General features: G+C 43.4%; 1 protein-coding gene across 1 annotated transcript in view; it reads right to left on the reverse strand.

The window, feature by feature from the left end:
• LAMA3 (laminin subunit alpha 3) overlaps nucleotides 1-16,258 on the reverse strand; it is a 253,009-nt gene that overhangs the window by 17,629 nt on the left and 219,122 nt on the right. The window contains exons 61-67 of the mRNA XM_052660252.1: nucleotides 14,545-14,664; nucleotides 13,763-13,896; nucleotides 6,850-6,967; nucleotides 6,359-6,499; nucleotides 3,937-4,076; nucleotides 2,682-2,813; nucleotides 531-684 (exon numbers count right to left, since the gene is read on the reverse strand). Of these exons, the coding sequence (XP_052516212.1) occupies nucleotides 531-684; nucleotides 2,682-2,813; nucleotides 3,937-4,076; nucleotides 6,359-6,499; nucleotides 6,850-6,967; nucleotides 13,763-13,896; nucleotides 14,545-14,664 (939 nt within the window). The remainder of the gene's footprint in view (nucleotides 1-530; nucleotides 685-2,681; nucleotides 2,814-3,936; nucleotides 4,077-6,358; nucleotides 6,500-6,849; nucleotides 6,968-13,762; nucleotides 13,897-14,544; nucleotides 14,665-16,258) is intronic.

Genomic DNA, 16,258 nt, shown 5'->3' on the forward strand with positions numbered 1-16,258 from the left:
ATCCTGTTATAGGAGGCAAGACAGAGAAGTGTCTGTGGGTAGGAAAAGGCTCATCAGCTGCAGACACTGAGAAACTGAAGTCAAGGTCCTATTTGTTCTTAGTTCAGTCAGTAAGTCCTGTCCAATTCTTTGTGACCCTGTGGACTGTAGCCTGCCAGGCTCCTCTGTCCAGGCAAGAATACTGCAGTGGGTTGCCATTTCTTCTCCAGGGGATCTTCCTGAGACAGGGACTGAACCTGCATTGGCAGGTGGATTCTTTACCACTCAGCCACTAGGGAAGCCCCTCTATTTGTTTTCAGGGCTGTGAAAATTGTCAAGCATTCAAGATTCAAAAGAGGAGCTAAAAAGAAAACTGCTTTGACATTTTGGTGAAATCCAACTATGGATGACCCATTAGTCCCACTTCCTGCAGGCACTGGCTACCATGGGAGAAGGTGATCTACACTCCTCCCCAGCATCTCTAGTGAGGGAGATTCTCTTCTGAGAATCACCGAAAGAAGCAAACCCCAATGCAAGTTCCTGACACTCACCTGGTGGATACTGAAAGTCTTGGCTTTGTAAAACCTTGTGGACCCTTTAAGCAACATTAGAAAAGGTGGTTCATTTAAACTGCAGAATCCCAGGGACACATCTCTCTTGGAAGATTTACTGGCCAGATCCAGGACTTCGGGACTCTCTGATGATCTGGAAGGACAGCGGAAACAAACTCTGACACATCCAGGAAGACACACTGGCAGGGAGAATTCGTTTCAAATGTATACATTCTTACTGCCCTGACTTCAGGCTAAACACTCATCTATTTCCACCTAGTACAGGGTGTGTGTGTGCACACGTGCATGTTAAGTCGCTTGAGCCATGTCTGACTCTTTGCAACCCTATGGACTGTAGCTCGCCAGGTTTCTCTGTCCATGGGGATTCTCCAGGGAAGAATACTGGAGTGAGTTGCCATGCCCTCTTCCAGGGCATCTTTCAGACCCAGGGATCGAACCGGAGTCTCTCATGTCTCGTGCGTTGGCAGGTGGGTACTTTACCATTAGTGCCACCTGGAAATTATTAACGCATATATGCGGAAACTAGAAAAACGGTACTGATGAACCTATTTGTAGGGCAGGAATAGAGATGCAGAAGTAGAGAATAGATGTGTGGACCCAAGGTGGGGGACAGGGAAGGTGGGATGAATTGGAGGAGTAGCACGGACACATACACACTGCTGCTGGTGCTGCTAAGTCACTTCAGTTGTGTCCGACTCGGTGCAACCCCATGGACGGCAGCCCACCAGGCTCCCCCGTCCCTGGGATTCTCCAGGCAAGAACACTGGAGTGGGTTGCCATTTCCTTCTCCAATGCATGAAAGTGAAAAGTGAAAGTGAAGTCACTCAGTCATGTCCGACTCTTAGTGACCCCATGGACTGCAGCCCACCAGGCTCCTCCGTCCATAGGATTTTCCAGGCAAGAGCACTGGAGTGGGGTGCCATTGCCTTCTCCGCACATATACACTACCACGTGTAAAACAGATAGCTGATGGGGAGCCAGGGTGCAGCGCAGGGAGCACAGCCTGGTGCTCTGTGATGACCCGGGAGAGGCAGGATGGGGGGCGGCTGGGAGGGAGGCTTGAGAGGGAGGAGCTATATGTATATTTATAGCTGATTCACGTAACTATACAGCAGAAACTAACACAAAATTGTAAAACTATCCTCCAATTAAAAATAAATTTTAAAAAACATACAAAAAAAAGAAATATGAAAAACAAAATAGGCAGAAAGGACAAACACAGATACCAGATGACCTAGAATGACAATGAATAACAGGAAACCACAGAAGTGACTTCGAGAAAGGGTTTATCTCACTGCATTTCTGTAGACAAATCTCATGGGTAAATCTACTGTATCTTATGACTGTCACCAAGCCCTGACAGCAGCTCATAAGCCTACCAGGGTGCCTAAGGCTCATGAACAGGGCCGGGCCCTCCCTCTGCTCAGGGGAAGAGTTTTGCCTCCTTCTGCTCAGGGGAAGAGTTTTGCTCTCATCTAAACAGGGACATAATCTGAAAGTTAATTTTAATTAAACCTTTTTCAAGGTTATGTTCCAAAGCTGCTGCTACAAAGGGAGGCCGGGCCCCAGAGCTTTCGGTTAGTTTGCTTTTAACGTGTGCCTTGTGCCAAAGATGTGAGCGTTGGACCATAAAGAAGGCTGACACCTAAGAATCGATGTTTTCGAACCGTGGTGCTGGAGAAGACTCTTGAGAGTCACTTGGACAGCAGAGAGATCAAACCAGTCAATCCTACAGGAAATCAACCCTAAACATTCATTGGAAGGACTGCTGAAGCTGAAGCTCCAATACTTTGGCTATCTGATTAGAAGAGCCGATTCACTGGAAAAGACCCTGATGTTGGGAAAGATTGAGGGCAGGAGGAAAAGCGGGTAACAGAGGATGAGATGGTTGGATGGCATCACCAACTCAATGGACATGAGTTTAAGCAAACTCTGGGAGATAGTGAAGGACAGGGAAGCCTGGCGTGCTGCAGTCCGTGGGGCTGCAAAGAGTCAGACATGACTGAGCGACTGAACAACAACAAATCGTGCCAAAGAAGGTGTTTGGAAAGTCTGCAGATGAGAGCAGCGTGAAGCCATGGTGACAAGTTCCCTGTGTCGGCAGGCCCCTCTCATCAGCTGCATACACACCTCTGGATGAACACATTGCTGATGCAGCCCTCGAAATGACTCCCGCCCAGACGCAGGGACTGCTGGAAATCTGAAAGGCCTCGAAGCCTTTGGTTATTCTTCAGAGGCTGGTCATCAATGAGTAGCCGGAGTCTGAAAAAAAACAAACAGGAGTGAGAACAGCTGGTGAGAACGATCTTCTCCAGGTGGGCAACTGACTGTCTTTGATTCAGACCCAAAGTTTTTTACCTGAAAGAACTCACTAAACTATTTTGAAAGAGCATTTGCAGTTTTTTCCATATATTTCTTTTTGCACATGGCATTTTTATTAAAGTACTCTACAGGCATAGCTCGCTTTATTGGACTTCATTTTAAAAATATGCTTCACAGATATTGTGGTTTTTGAAAAATTGAAAGTTTGTACGTCTACTGGCACCATTTTTCCAATAGCATTTGCTCACTCCATGTCTCGGAGTCTCACTTTGGTAGTTTTCAGATTTCAAACGCTTCCCAGCAAAACAATTACAACTCCCTGAAGGCTCAGATGATGGTTAGCACTTTTAGTGATAAAGTATTTTTTACGTAAGGTACGTACATCGTTTTTTTTTTTCTTAGACACCTATTGCACACTTGATAGATATAGTATAGGGCAAGTGTAACTTTTATATTCACTGGGAATCAAAAATGCTGTGTGACTTTTTTTATTGTGTCATTAGCTTTACTGCAGAGGTCTGGAATTGAACCCACAATACTCCCAGGTGTACCTGTATATATACAGAAAGTACAGGTTGTAAGTGCCCAGGTCAATGCATCTTTGAAATGTAAAAACACCAACACTGCCAGCTCCCCAGGCACCCTGCCTGGGCTCCCTTTCCAGTTCTCCCTCTCCAAAAGTAACCAGCATCCTGAATTCTGATGAAAGAGTTTAGTTTTGCCTGCTTCTGAATTTTATATACATGAAATCATGTATATAATGATTCCACGTGTGACCTCTTTTGCTCAGCCTTACACACGAGGTTCATCCCTGTGGCTGTGCACAGCTTTAGATCTTTCATTCTCATTCTCCCATTTTGAATGTACCCCAATTTATTTATCCATCCAACTGTTGATTCTCAATCAATGAGAAAATTGATGCAGTACCAAGAAGGTCAAGATTTACTAGTAAAATAGTGTCAACATCGAGGACAAATATGTCTCAGAAAAGATACTAGAAAATTCCATTATACTAAATAAAATAAAATTCTTAGTGCTCTGGCAGAAGAGCCATTCCACTCACCCAGAGTTGTCGCTTATTACAGACACATAATGTAGTAAACCATCCATGTATGTCTGTGGAGATGTGAAAATCGGGCTGCTGCTGTCCCTGGTGCTCAGTTCAATGTGACCGTCTTCCAGGGTGACCTGCACACTGCTCGCCTGCAATCATCAGAGAACAATGTACCCATCAGTGCAATCCACCTGCATGTAATATGAATGTATCAATACTGAATGTGTGAGCAAAACTATGTACAAAACAGGATGTTTCAAACCCAATGTTTTGACTTTGCTATTTTAATCTAAAGGTTATTGTTGAATATTTGGATTCTGTGTTTATGAATATAACAATCTTATGCAAATTATTTCAACATTGGTGAATCTGTCAAAAGCATTTTATGGACCTACATTCATCAACCAACTTAATGTCTCCATCAATTATACAAAAGTTACACCATTTCTAAATTTTTCTATTTTCGCTTTCACTCACTGAAGTTATTTTCATCAGGATCAATGTTCTTCTGAATTCATTTTTACAACAAAGACTTGATTCATCAATTTTCTTCATAGATTATTACAATGACAGCTTCCCTTCAGTCATGAATTTTTTATTTTGGGGTCCTAATTTCCAGGAGGTTCAATTTTCCAATGTCAAACTCTGCCGATATAAATTTTGGCATGATAATTTGATTCTTTCTATTAATTGCTAATGTTCTTTAGACATCTGTGGTTGTAAATAAATATTTTAAAAATACAAAAAGATTGGTGTAGTTTTGGCAGTTGTCATTTTCATTTTGTTGATGTGTTTTTCCTACCAGGTACAATTTTTGTGGTTTTCAACCAGATGTGGTTCTTTGGGGAGCTTTGAGCCTAAAACAATGTTTACAGAGTGTGGCTGTAACCATTGTCAGTTTCACTTTATGCTGATGTTTTTCAATTGGCAATATTTATTATAAACTGGATAAAAGAATGCTAACTGACACGTATTTCTTAAGAAGTTGAATCCATTAAGAAGTTGCAGGCAGTGTTCCTAGGATATCTGAAGGGTTCCTGCCTTGTCCAGGACTGACCTCATCTTTGCTAAGCCAAGTCTTCTGCCTCTTTTGGGCCATTTTGTACACTGTGTATTAAGTGTCCCCACTCCTGTGGAGGAAACAGGAGAATGTGTCAAGAGTTGGGGCAAGGAACTTCCCTGGTGGTCCAGTGGTAAGAATCTGCCCTGCAATGCAGGGGATGAGGGTTTGATCCCCAGTTGGGGAATTAAGATCCCACATGCCACAGGACAGCTAAGCCTGCGTACTTCTACAAAGACCTTGCCCCCGTGCCACAACTAAGACCTGATGCAGCCAGCCATAAATAAATAAATACTTTTTGAAAAAAGAGCTGGGTCAAAATACCCTTCTCTGATAGAAAAGCCACGCTCACAATCTAAATGTATGCATGTGCTTTTTCAGGGGTATTTTTGTTTTGTTTTTTTTAAAAAAGGATTGCAAAGCTATACTGTATAGCACAGCGAGCTCAGTTTGGTGCTCTGTAGTGACCCAGAAGGGTGAGATGGGGGTGGGAGGGAGGCTAGAGAGGGAGGGGATATACGTATACACATGGCTGATTCACAATGTTTTGCAGCAGAAACTAACACAACGTTGTACCGCAATTATATTCCAATAAAAAATAATCAATAGAACATGAATTTAAAAAAAAGATCTCTAACAGCTGATAAAAGACAGCAAGAGAGGAGAAGAGCTCTATTACAACGTAACCACAGAGGCGGCTAGTCCTTCCTTTCAGCAAATACTAGTTGTCTGTTGTGCTGGCAGTTAACAAACCCAAGAAAAACAGTGTCCTACTTCTCTTTCTATTTTAAAATCCCAGTTGTTCCACCGGCCAATTTAGGAGTATTAGCTGACTTTTACGCCTACATGACCACACTGGCTAAATACTCTTAAGTTAGAGAATCTCTTGCTGTACAGGAACAAAGAGCAAAAGACATTACTTTCTTCCATTCTCTGATGCAAATATTGTCCAACAAGCTGCTGCTGCCAAAAAAGGAATCTCAAGAGCTATGTTTTGTGGAATCACAAACGAGTACTGGGTGTACATTCTGATTTTTTTTCTTAGTTCTAAAAACTTAAAGCTACATTATTATTTACAACAGTTCTACTTCACCTTCACTCAAAATACACCTGAAAAGAATGAAAATGGAGCCCACGAACACACATAAATTCCATTCTGTAAACTAGAATATACTTTCTAAGCCTGATTTCTTTTAGGCCCTACCCCAGGGTGGGCAACCACTTCCATGGTTGAAATCCACAAAAACATCTATTGTGTGATGCTAGACAAAAACACCTGACGGATTTACCTTCAAAACCCCTCTATTGTTTTTGACATCGAACCTTGAGTCAGGCTTAAATCTTGTTCAGCATTCATACAATATTTCATACCCCTGTCTGATGACTTAATAAGATGCCACTGGGTTGAAAGGTCTGAAATCCGAAGGAGGCTTGGAAGTGGCTGGATGATGGGAAGTCCAAATTGGTGAAACTCAACTGTCCTCCCCTGGAGAATGAGGCAGATCTCACGAGCTGAAATGCAAACATGGAATAAATTACTGGCCCTGTAATCATGCCATGGCTGAAATAATAGTATCTTAACCTAGGTCACTTCACTTGAACTGACCCATGGGAAAAAACAGTTTGCTTTTTCTGCATGATAATTTGCCAACCATCTCGATGTTTTTGTGTGTAGAGCTGGTATTTCTACCTTCTTACAAATTTAATATACAAGCCTGAAGAGGTTTTGCAAGTACAGGGAGAGTGTAATAAATGAGCCAGTTCATCATATCAGAATACGTTAAAAGTTGGTGTGTTAACGAAAGCCAAACATGGGTTAGCTGGGGACCACTGCTTTGCAAGGTTCTGAACTCTTCACTTACCTTCCAGTCTTCTGAGCACTTTTTTGTTACTCCCACTGTATCATTCAATCTGACAACGCCAGTGGTCTTCTTCAGGTTCTTCATGCAGCCTCGGAAAGCAGGTGTAGAAATGTTAAACCTGATTTGGGGATGCAAGAAAAAGAAGGGATGGACCAAAAGCAGGCTTCATGAGGAACTGCAGCTGAAACACGGCACTCATTCCCTACAGCTTCTCATCCATGAACAAGTACGTGCTTTATGGTTCTCTCTTCTCATTGGATTTCTAGACTGCTACTAATTTTGTGATACCGGGAAAATCTATTAGATATTTCCATCCTGTGTGATTTGCATTCTCAGTATTAAAAATGAACACAATAATGTTGACAGAAGAATGGCTGGTGTCCCCCAAAAGTATAGACATATAGAAAATGTACAACATCTGAAACTGCTCCCCCCATCCTCTCCTGGAGTCATGCTAATGCATCATGAATTAAAAGCATGTTAATAAATTGATATATTAGAAACATCATATAAATATATATTAAATTCCCTGGTGGCTTAGGTGGTAAAGAATCTGTCTGCAATGTGGGAGATTGGGAAGGTCCCCTGAAGAAGGGAATGGCAACCCACTCCAGTATTCTTAACTGGGAAATCCCATGGACAGAGGAGCCTGGTGGGCTACAGTCCATGGGGTCGCAAAGAGTCAGACACGACTGAGCGACTAACCCTTTGAATAACTAATAAGTAATTTATTAGTGCCAGAAATACTCAAGAAAACTTCTTAATCTTTTTTTCCTGTCCAGTTTTAAGTCAGCCACTGTAAACGCCAAGGAAATAAATTACTACTTTTGGGTCCTAGTCAATTAGGAAAAGTGTAGGTTGGTATATTTAATCAATGCCAAGCTGGAACAATGGAAAGCACTGTCCAGACTCATGCTGTATCCACCACCCCCTAAATGTGCAGGCTGGGCAAGAGGTCACCGTGAGGATTAAACAAGTTCATGTCCAGGAGGTGCTCAGAACCCTCCGTGGCACTTGGTCCTGGGCACTCAGGAGGTGCTTCTGAGAGAGGCTGCTCTGGAGCACTGGGCTCTGGAGGCAGGCTGTGTGAGTTCAAGTTCTGTTCTGGGTGTCTTCTCTGTGCTTCTGTCTCCTCATTTATACCACAGGGAAGTGGTAATCCGCTTCCCAGCCCAGAGTTTAAATGAGATAATCTGGGTAACGTACTCCAATGGTGCCCAGTGCAGAGCAAGGACTCAGGGTGAGATGGCAGAGTTGTAACTATCCCCATCATATCAGTGTATCACTATAACAAAGCAATTTCTGTTTTTTTTTTTTTGGTTGGGCTGCACAGCATGTGGGATGTTAGCTCCCTGACCAGGGATCAAACCCATTACCCCCTGCATTGGAAGCGTGGACTCTCAACCAGGGAAGCCCCTATAAAAAAGCAATTGATAAAGCAGCTCTTCCTACACGGCTGCCTTGGCATTTCCCCTTTGATTTGACTTTCGGATCTATCTGGAGCAGATGTCACACAAAAACACTAACATACATGAAATGACTGAAGTCCGGGCAAATATTTGTGTTTCTTAAGCAAATGATGTACTAAGATAAACACAAAGCTGACTTCATTACTAATCCCTAAAGCGGCACACTCTTTCTAAATGGAAAGATGTCTGCCTTCATTTTTATGCAATTCATTATAAACAGCTGAGCTACATGTAATATGCATAAAATTAAATTTCATTAAAGGGAAGAAACAAATCCTCATGGGCATTGCAGCACAAGCTTGATGATCTTATAAAACTGGCTTCTTGCCTCAGGAGAGGAGGAAAATTCATATCCATTCCTGGGGCTTGTCTATTTGTCCATATGTTAATATTTATTAACTCATTAATTTAATATTTTGATCCATTCTCTCTTGGGTTTCAACATGTTTTAAACTCGTCCACATCTCCTGATTCCTTTCTTCTGTAAAGCATAGGTTGAAGGAAGAATAAGGTGGCAGAAAAAGTAAAGGGGAAAGGAAGGTAGCTGACAGACAAGGAACACCTGTTTTGTGCAAGCTAAAGCTCCAATATTTTGGCCACCTGATGTGAAGAGCCGACTCATTGGAAAAGACCCTGATATTGGGAAAGATTGAAGGCAGGAGGAGAAGGGGTTGACGGAGGATGAGATGGCTGGATGGCATCATCGACTCAATGGACATGAGTTTGAGCAAACTCCAGGAGATGGTGAAGGATAGGGAAGCCTGGTGTGGGGCAGTCCATGGGGTCACAGAGTCAGACACAACTGAGCTGCTGAACAACAACTATCATCTGATCCTCACAATAACCTTTTGAAGGAAATATTTTCTTAAAAAAAAAAAAAGATTTACTATCATTTAATTGTTACATTTTTATTTATATTGGAGTATAGCCAATTAACAATGTTGCAATAGTTTCAGGTGGACAGAGAAAGAACTCAGCCATACATTTGCATGTATCCATTCTCCCCTAAACTCCCCTCTCATCCAGGCTGCCGCATAACATTGAGCAGAGTTCCCTGTGCTCTACAGTAGATCCTTGTTGGTTACCCATTTTAAATATAGCATGTGCCTGGCCATCCCAAACTCCCCAACTACCCCTTTCCCCTATGTTTCCCCACAAGGGAGATATTTTCTCACCTGACATTACTGGGCACTTAGCATGTGCCAGGCACCGTGCTAAACCCTTTACTCTGAATCCCACGGCCCCTCTAAGAGCTAGTGCATCACTGTGCCCACATTAGATGTACAAGGAGACTTGGGAAGGTTAAGTGACTCCCACAAGGTCATGCAGAAGGAAGGTGGCAGCCTTGGGGTTCCGGGGCTCAGTGTGACCTGAAGCCCTGCCCTGGCTCTTTATGCTTACACAGGTGTGCACCCACAGCACTGGAATGATCCTGACTCTTTCCTACAGAACAGTTACCTACAGCAGAGATGTTAAAATGAAAGATTCATTTCCACTATTCTTTGGGATGTTCTCGTTACTCTGGCTCATCTGAGGGCCTAGAGTTCCACATTCGCTCCAGAATTCAGGTCTGAGCACACCTGCTAGAGGAACGTGGCTGAGGAGGGGTGTAGGCTGCCATAAGAATGGGTGCGTATGCTGGGGTATGTGTACACACCATGGGCCAAGCTGTTCACACAGGCTCAGCCGGGTCCAGCCTACTATGGGCAGATCTCAGAGAGCAGGAGAAGCAAAATCAAATCCCAAACTCAGTGCTGGGTATTAAGAAATGCTCAACAGATCCTTGCCCCGTGTATAGTTTTGGAGTTCGTTTCATTGTGATGTGATATTATCATACTCTGTGATGCAATGATGTACGTAACTCCTCAGGAAGTGTTTTTCGTTGGTCTGAGGCACTGTCAGGGATGGCAGTGCATCTCTGGCATCATCAGGGGTGATCTGCTCTTCTCATGGGGAGCAGATGGGATTAACAGACTGTGGCTTGGCTTCTGACTCTAATCCTACACAAGCCACTCCAAGATCTGGGTCCCCAGTCCCAGGAGGTACGCTATAGGGAGAGAGAGAAAACACCATGCTCACAAAGTCTCTTGCCTACGCTCCTGTACATAGAGGTAACGCGAGGCTTGCTTCTCTCCACGTTAGGCTCAAGCACTGACTGTCTCCATTACTCCCCTGCCAGGGCTCAGGGCACCTCCCTCCTTTGAAAGAACTGCTGGTTGCCCCTACAGACTCAGCTGTGGGTCATTGAGGATTTCTCCCCAGTGACCCACGTCAGAAGGGGGTCTCGGGACTCTGAACCATCAAGGACAGCACCAGAGGGATGAAGCAGGGCCAGAAACAGCTGAATACTGTTAAGCATTTTAGTTGAGAGAGAGGAAAAGCTCAGCGAAATCTTTTGACCAGCCTCTGTCTCCTGCATGTTCCATGTCCTTGAAGTTTGAAAGTATAAACTTACCCAGAAAAAGGAAGCAGTCCCTGTTTGGAAGACCCTAAAACAGATGCCTAGGAAAATCCTATGTGTCTATCTATATGTGTGTGTGTGCGTGCATGCGCACACAAGTGCACACTCAGTCATGTCTGACTCTTTGCGACCACATGAGCTGTAGCCTGCCAGACTCCTCTGTCCATGGGATTCTCCAGGCAAGAATACTGGAGTGGGTTGTCATTGCCTTCTCCAGGGGATCTTCCCAACCCAGGGACTAAAGCCAAATCTCTTGTGTCTCCTACATTGGCAGGCAAATTCTTTACCACAATATCCATATATGTATTTCTTTAATGGACAGAAATAAAAAGGCAAAGAGTGTTGACTTATCCAAGGTGACCCTACTCATTGATGGCTAAGCCCAAACTAGAGCCATTTCTTTGGATCCTCACCCATTACTTTTTCCTAGTAAACCTTGCTTGGCCGACACCCTCTGTGGACTTTCTGCTGTCACCACACAGAGGCAAACACCTCTGAGAATCCCTCTTGGCTCTGGGAGAGCCCACTTGCCCCCATAACCTCAGTAGCCACCTGTTCTCAAGCTTCATTCACCCTTTCTCCAGGCTGGACATCTCTCTAGAGGTCAAGGCCTTCCGTCTAGTCCTTTCCAGGCATCTCCACCTGCTGTCTCCTGGGACTAAGCCTGTCTCAGACTGAGCTCACCACCCCATTTCTCTGCTGGTGCTGGCCATCTGTCCAAGTGCTAGATCAAAGTCCTTCTTGAGAGCTTTTCTTTGTTATTCTTCAAACCCAAGCAGCCTTTTAGCATTGCCCATCTGCTGCCCTAAACATAATAAGAATCCACTCTTTCTTCCTCGTTGGCACTGTCGTTTCCGTGGTCAGCTCAGACCACCTGCCTCTCACCTGTTAACCTCACCATCTGCCTCTGCCTTTTCCCTCTTAATCCAATCTGCACCCTGCACTACAGCAAGCTACTGAAAACCCAAGTCTGATCGTGTCCTTTCTCTGCAGAAGTCCCCATTGGTCCTTACTGTGACTCTCAAGATCCTCTGTGGTCTGGCCCCTGCTTCCCACACCAGCCACAAGGGCCTGCCTCATAGTGTCCTCTTGAGAGTTCACACTTTGGTTCTTATCTCTATATACGTTGCCCTTCATATGTCAGGTTCTTTCAGATCTAGTCAGAGACCACTTTCCTGATACCCTAAATGGGTAGATAGATTCCTTTACTGGGTCCCCATCACCCTGAGCTTCCCATCTGATAGCACTGGCCTTATTCTACTGTCTCCCTTCTGCTATACTTGAGACTCTTCCCTGTTCATCATCATCCCAGAACTGACCACACTAATGGCATTAGAAAGCCAAGGAGTGCTTGTGCAATGAGCAAACAAATGACAGCCTCCAATGTGTGAATGGTGCTGCCTTAGGTTACTCTATTTTATTACATTTAATTGAATAAAACCAAGTTTACTGGCCATTCATAACTAGCTATTCAAGGTTGAACTGCTATTTAGTACTGATTATACTAAATATTAATATTACCTCTTTGGCTCTTAATTTCTACATTAAAATTAAGAGGCTACATGCCATGATCCACAAGGTCCCTTCTAGTTCAAAGAACCTAGAGAGGAAAGACATTCACTCCCAAACTCTATTAAAGTGCTAAACTTTCTCACCTGCATCTCTGTCTTTGGGGGCAACCCTGACAGCTTTAATTTTTATGATCTTTTTGATGTAGACCAATTTTTAAAAGTCTTTATTGAATCTGCGACAATATTGCTTCTTTTTTATATTTTGGGTTTGTGGTCAGGAGGCACATAAGATCTTAGCTCCCTGACAAGGTATTAAACCTGCATCTTCTCTATTGGAAGGCTAAGTATCAATCACTGGACCTCCAGGGAAGTCCCCAGACAGCTTTAAGACAAAGATCAGTGTCTCCTTATTGAGGCTGGACAGCTGTTCAAATGTATAAGGATCTGAGAAGACCACCTCGGCACAACACTTCATAAATCACCTCTAGTGCTCCTTCCAAATGACGGACAAATTAGGAAAAGAGTTAACCAGCCTCAGATCTCATATGAAAGCAATCATCACCAAACATTTTGGGAGCTCTCTTAGCTTAGTCATGAGGCTGTAGTAACCCTTCCAAGGAATCTTCTTTCCACACATCACTGTCAGCCATTTGGAAGGATGTAAACAAACGAACAAAATGTGAAAGTTATTTTTAAGTGTATCCTCAGAGTGATGTTTATTTTTCTCATTCACATTAAACTTTACTTCCATTCAAGTTAATTTAATTCATTTGTGTATCCATTCATCCCAGACAGTCATGCCTCTAGTCCCTCCCCGATAACACACACATAAGGGGGCAGGTAATACAAATGTGCCATGTCCTAGGAGACACTTCAGTGCCCCAGCCTTCTGTGCCCAGGGCTGCCTGTGCTCTCCTCTGTACCAACCAGGACCCCCAAGTGAAAGTGAAAGTGTTAGTTGCTTAGTCATGTCTGACACTGTGAACCCATGGACTGTAACCCGTCAGGCTCCCCTGTCCATGGAATTCTCTAGGCAAGAATACTGGCATGGGTAGCGTTCTCTTCTCCTGGGGACCTGACCGACCTAGGGATAAAACTTGGGTCTCCTACATTGCAGGCAGATTCTGAGCCACTGAGGAAGTCCACAAGGACCCCAGGATATAGCCCCTATTTTTGATGGCAGTGTTGTCAACACCAAATCTACTCATGTGGTTTTCTCCTCCCAGGAACGACAATGGAAGTGGCACACTGTTCCCTCATCTCCCCGCTACCCTGACCCGTAACCCCCACAGCTTTCAGACAGCCAGGCCTGTTACCCAGTATTAACAGCCTGTTGTACTCTGTTGGCTAACACTATTAATACAGAAAAGTAATTCTTTGGTTTTTGCTGGAATTAAACAAGGCAGATTTATCAGTAGCAATCATAACTATTAAGAGAGGTGACCCGCTCCTTTAAAAAAAGATCATCTTACCTTTCCCTGATGGAAATGGGAATTCCCCCCAGATAGTATGTGCTGAAATCAAATATATCATCTTCAATTTTAACACTTTGAATATCCACATTTATCCACATACGTTGTTGGACTTTTCCAATTTTGATCTGAATCTAAAATAGAGATCAATCAGCCAGCAATGAGAAATAAAATAATTCTATTCATGATGGTTCAGAGCTATTATGTTTTTGCCTTCCTTCAGATTCATTTATATACATGGTATATATATTAATACAAGGGTTCTGAGCACAGTAGCACATCTGCATAAAATTATAATAATAAACATTTAAATAGAGATGTTTGCATTTGTTTGTCTGTTTTGGCTGGACCACACAGTTTGAAGGACCTTAGCTCTCTGACCAAAAACTGAACCTGCACACTTGGTAGTAAAAGCTTGGTGCCTAACTACTGGCCCACCAGGAATTCCCGAAATGTTTGCATTTGAAATTAATCATTTTTTTTAATGTTAAAATATTATTTTAACTTTTTATTTTGTATTGGGGTATATCCGATGAACAATATAGTGACAATTTCAGATGAATAGCAAAGGGACTCAGCCATACATATACACATATCCATGAAATAATCATGTTTTATCTATACCATATGGATGTTATTTATATAGTTCATGCAAAATGTTCCGATTTTAAAAGGATATGTCTCTCAGTTAATAAGTTCATCTAATAGAAAAGCGTTCTGTGCACTAACTTAAAGGACTAAAAACATGTAATGATTCAGATAAACAGATTCAAAGGATGTACCAAATGATCCTTCCCGTCGTTTATGATGTCTCTGATTCCTTTTTCTTTAGGTGGCTCCGAATTCAGTTTGTACCGCACCATGAGTCGGCCATCTTCTACATTCAGAGATATGAAATGATCCTACAGCAGGGGGACAATGTAGATTAGGAGAATTCGCAGGAAGAGCCACATGCATTCAAACTCCAGCCTGCTTTCAGCTTCAGCTGCCTTCTTAGTTCAGAGGAAAAACTGCTTAATACTCAATTCCTGGGATGGGGATGACAGCTAAATCCTGTCCATCATGTTAAACAATCTATACAGTAACTGGCACACAGGAAGGAAACAATAAATGCTCACCACTGTCCTGATTTTGTTTTATACCAATCTATAACCAGCATGTAAAACTGGCAACTGAAAGATACAGATCACGAGTATCATTGGAAACCATGATTGCTACCTTTTGGAGGGGTTTCCCAGGTGGTGCTAGTGGTAAAGAACCCACCTGCCAATGCAAGAGATGTAAGAGATGTGGGTTCAATCAATGCCTGGGTCAGGAAGATCCCCTAGAGGTAGAAATGGAAACCCACTCCAGCATTCTTGCCTGGTGAATTCCATGGTCAGAGGAGCCTGGTGGGCTACAGTCCATGGGGTTGCAAAGAATCAGACATGACTGGAACGACATCCCCATCCCCATCCCAGGAGCTGAGTATTAAGCACTGTTCTTCCTCTGAACTAAGAAGGCATACACGCACATTTTGGAGAGAGGTAGGGTCTTCTTCAAACCCCACTGCCCTCCCTCTGTTTTCTGATGTATTCCTATCATCTCCTCTATCTTCCATTTAACGGTTGCTTTGTTGTTGCTGTTTAGTCACTAAGTCATGTCTGACTCTTTCCAAGCCCATGAACTGTAGCCCGGCAGGCTCCTCTGTCCGGGAGATTCTCCAGGCAGGAATACTGGAGTGGGTTGCCGCGCCCTCCTCCAGTGCCTTCCCAACCCGGGGACAAAACCCATGTCTCTTCCACCTCCTGCATTGGCAGGTGGGCTGTTTTTGTTTTTGTTTCTTTACCAGTGGTGCCACCTGGGAAGCCCAACAAGAGTCCTTACCTAAACGGAAAGTCAGTCTTTCTCTGGATCCTAAGCCTTGCTCTTGGAAGTCAGTGAGGGTTCATCACACTCATAAAGAACAGAATAACATCAACTCATCCTACTTAACAGCAGCACTGGGGATCATTTTCTCTTATCTGATTGAAAGTGAAAAAGTGAAAATGAAAGTTGTTCGGTCACGTCCAGCTCTTTGTGACCCCCATGGACTAAACAGTCCATGGAATTCTTCAGGCCAGAATACCGGAGTGGGTAGCCTTTCCCTTCTCCAGGGGATCTTCCCAACCCAGGGATTGAACCCAGGTCTCCCATATTGCAGGCGGATTCTTTATCAACTGAGCCACCAGGAAAGCTCCTTTTATCTGGTTACTAATGGCATTTCATAAGATTTCTTCTAATATAAATAGTATTTCTGGTTCTTAGTCTCCAAGAACTTCAAAATGTATTGGGTTGACCAAAAAGTTCATTTAGGTTTTTCTGTAGCATTTTACAAAATATTTGGCCAAACCTAGTACAAAGAAGACCTTGTTGCGGAAAACAACTGCCTTGCCCTGAAGATGCCGTGTGACTTCTCAGCTCTCTGCATTCTTCAGTAAGGTCAGGATGCCCCCACACCATCAGAACTGGTTCAGC

Source organism: Budorcas taxicolor, chromosome 22 (genome assembly GCF_023091745.1).
Source record: "Budorcas taxicolor isolate Tak-1 chromosome 22, Takin1.1, whole genome shotgun sequence".
In the NCBI taxonomy this organism is placed as follows: Eukaryota; Metazoa; Chordata; class Mammalia; order Artiodactyla; family Bovidae; genus Budorcas; species Budorcas taxicolor.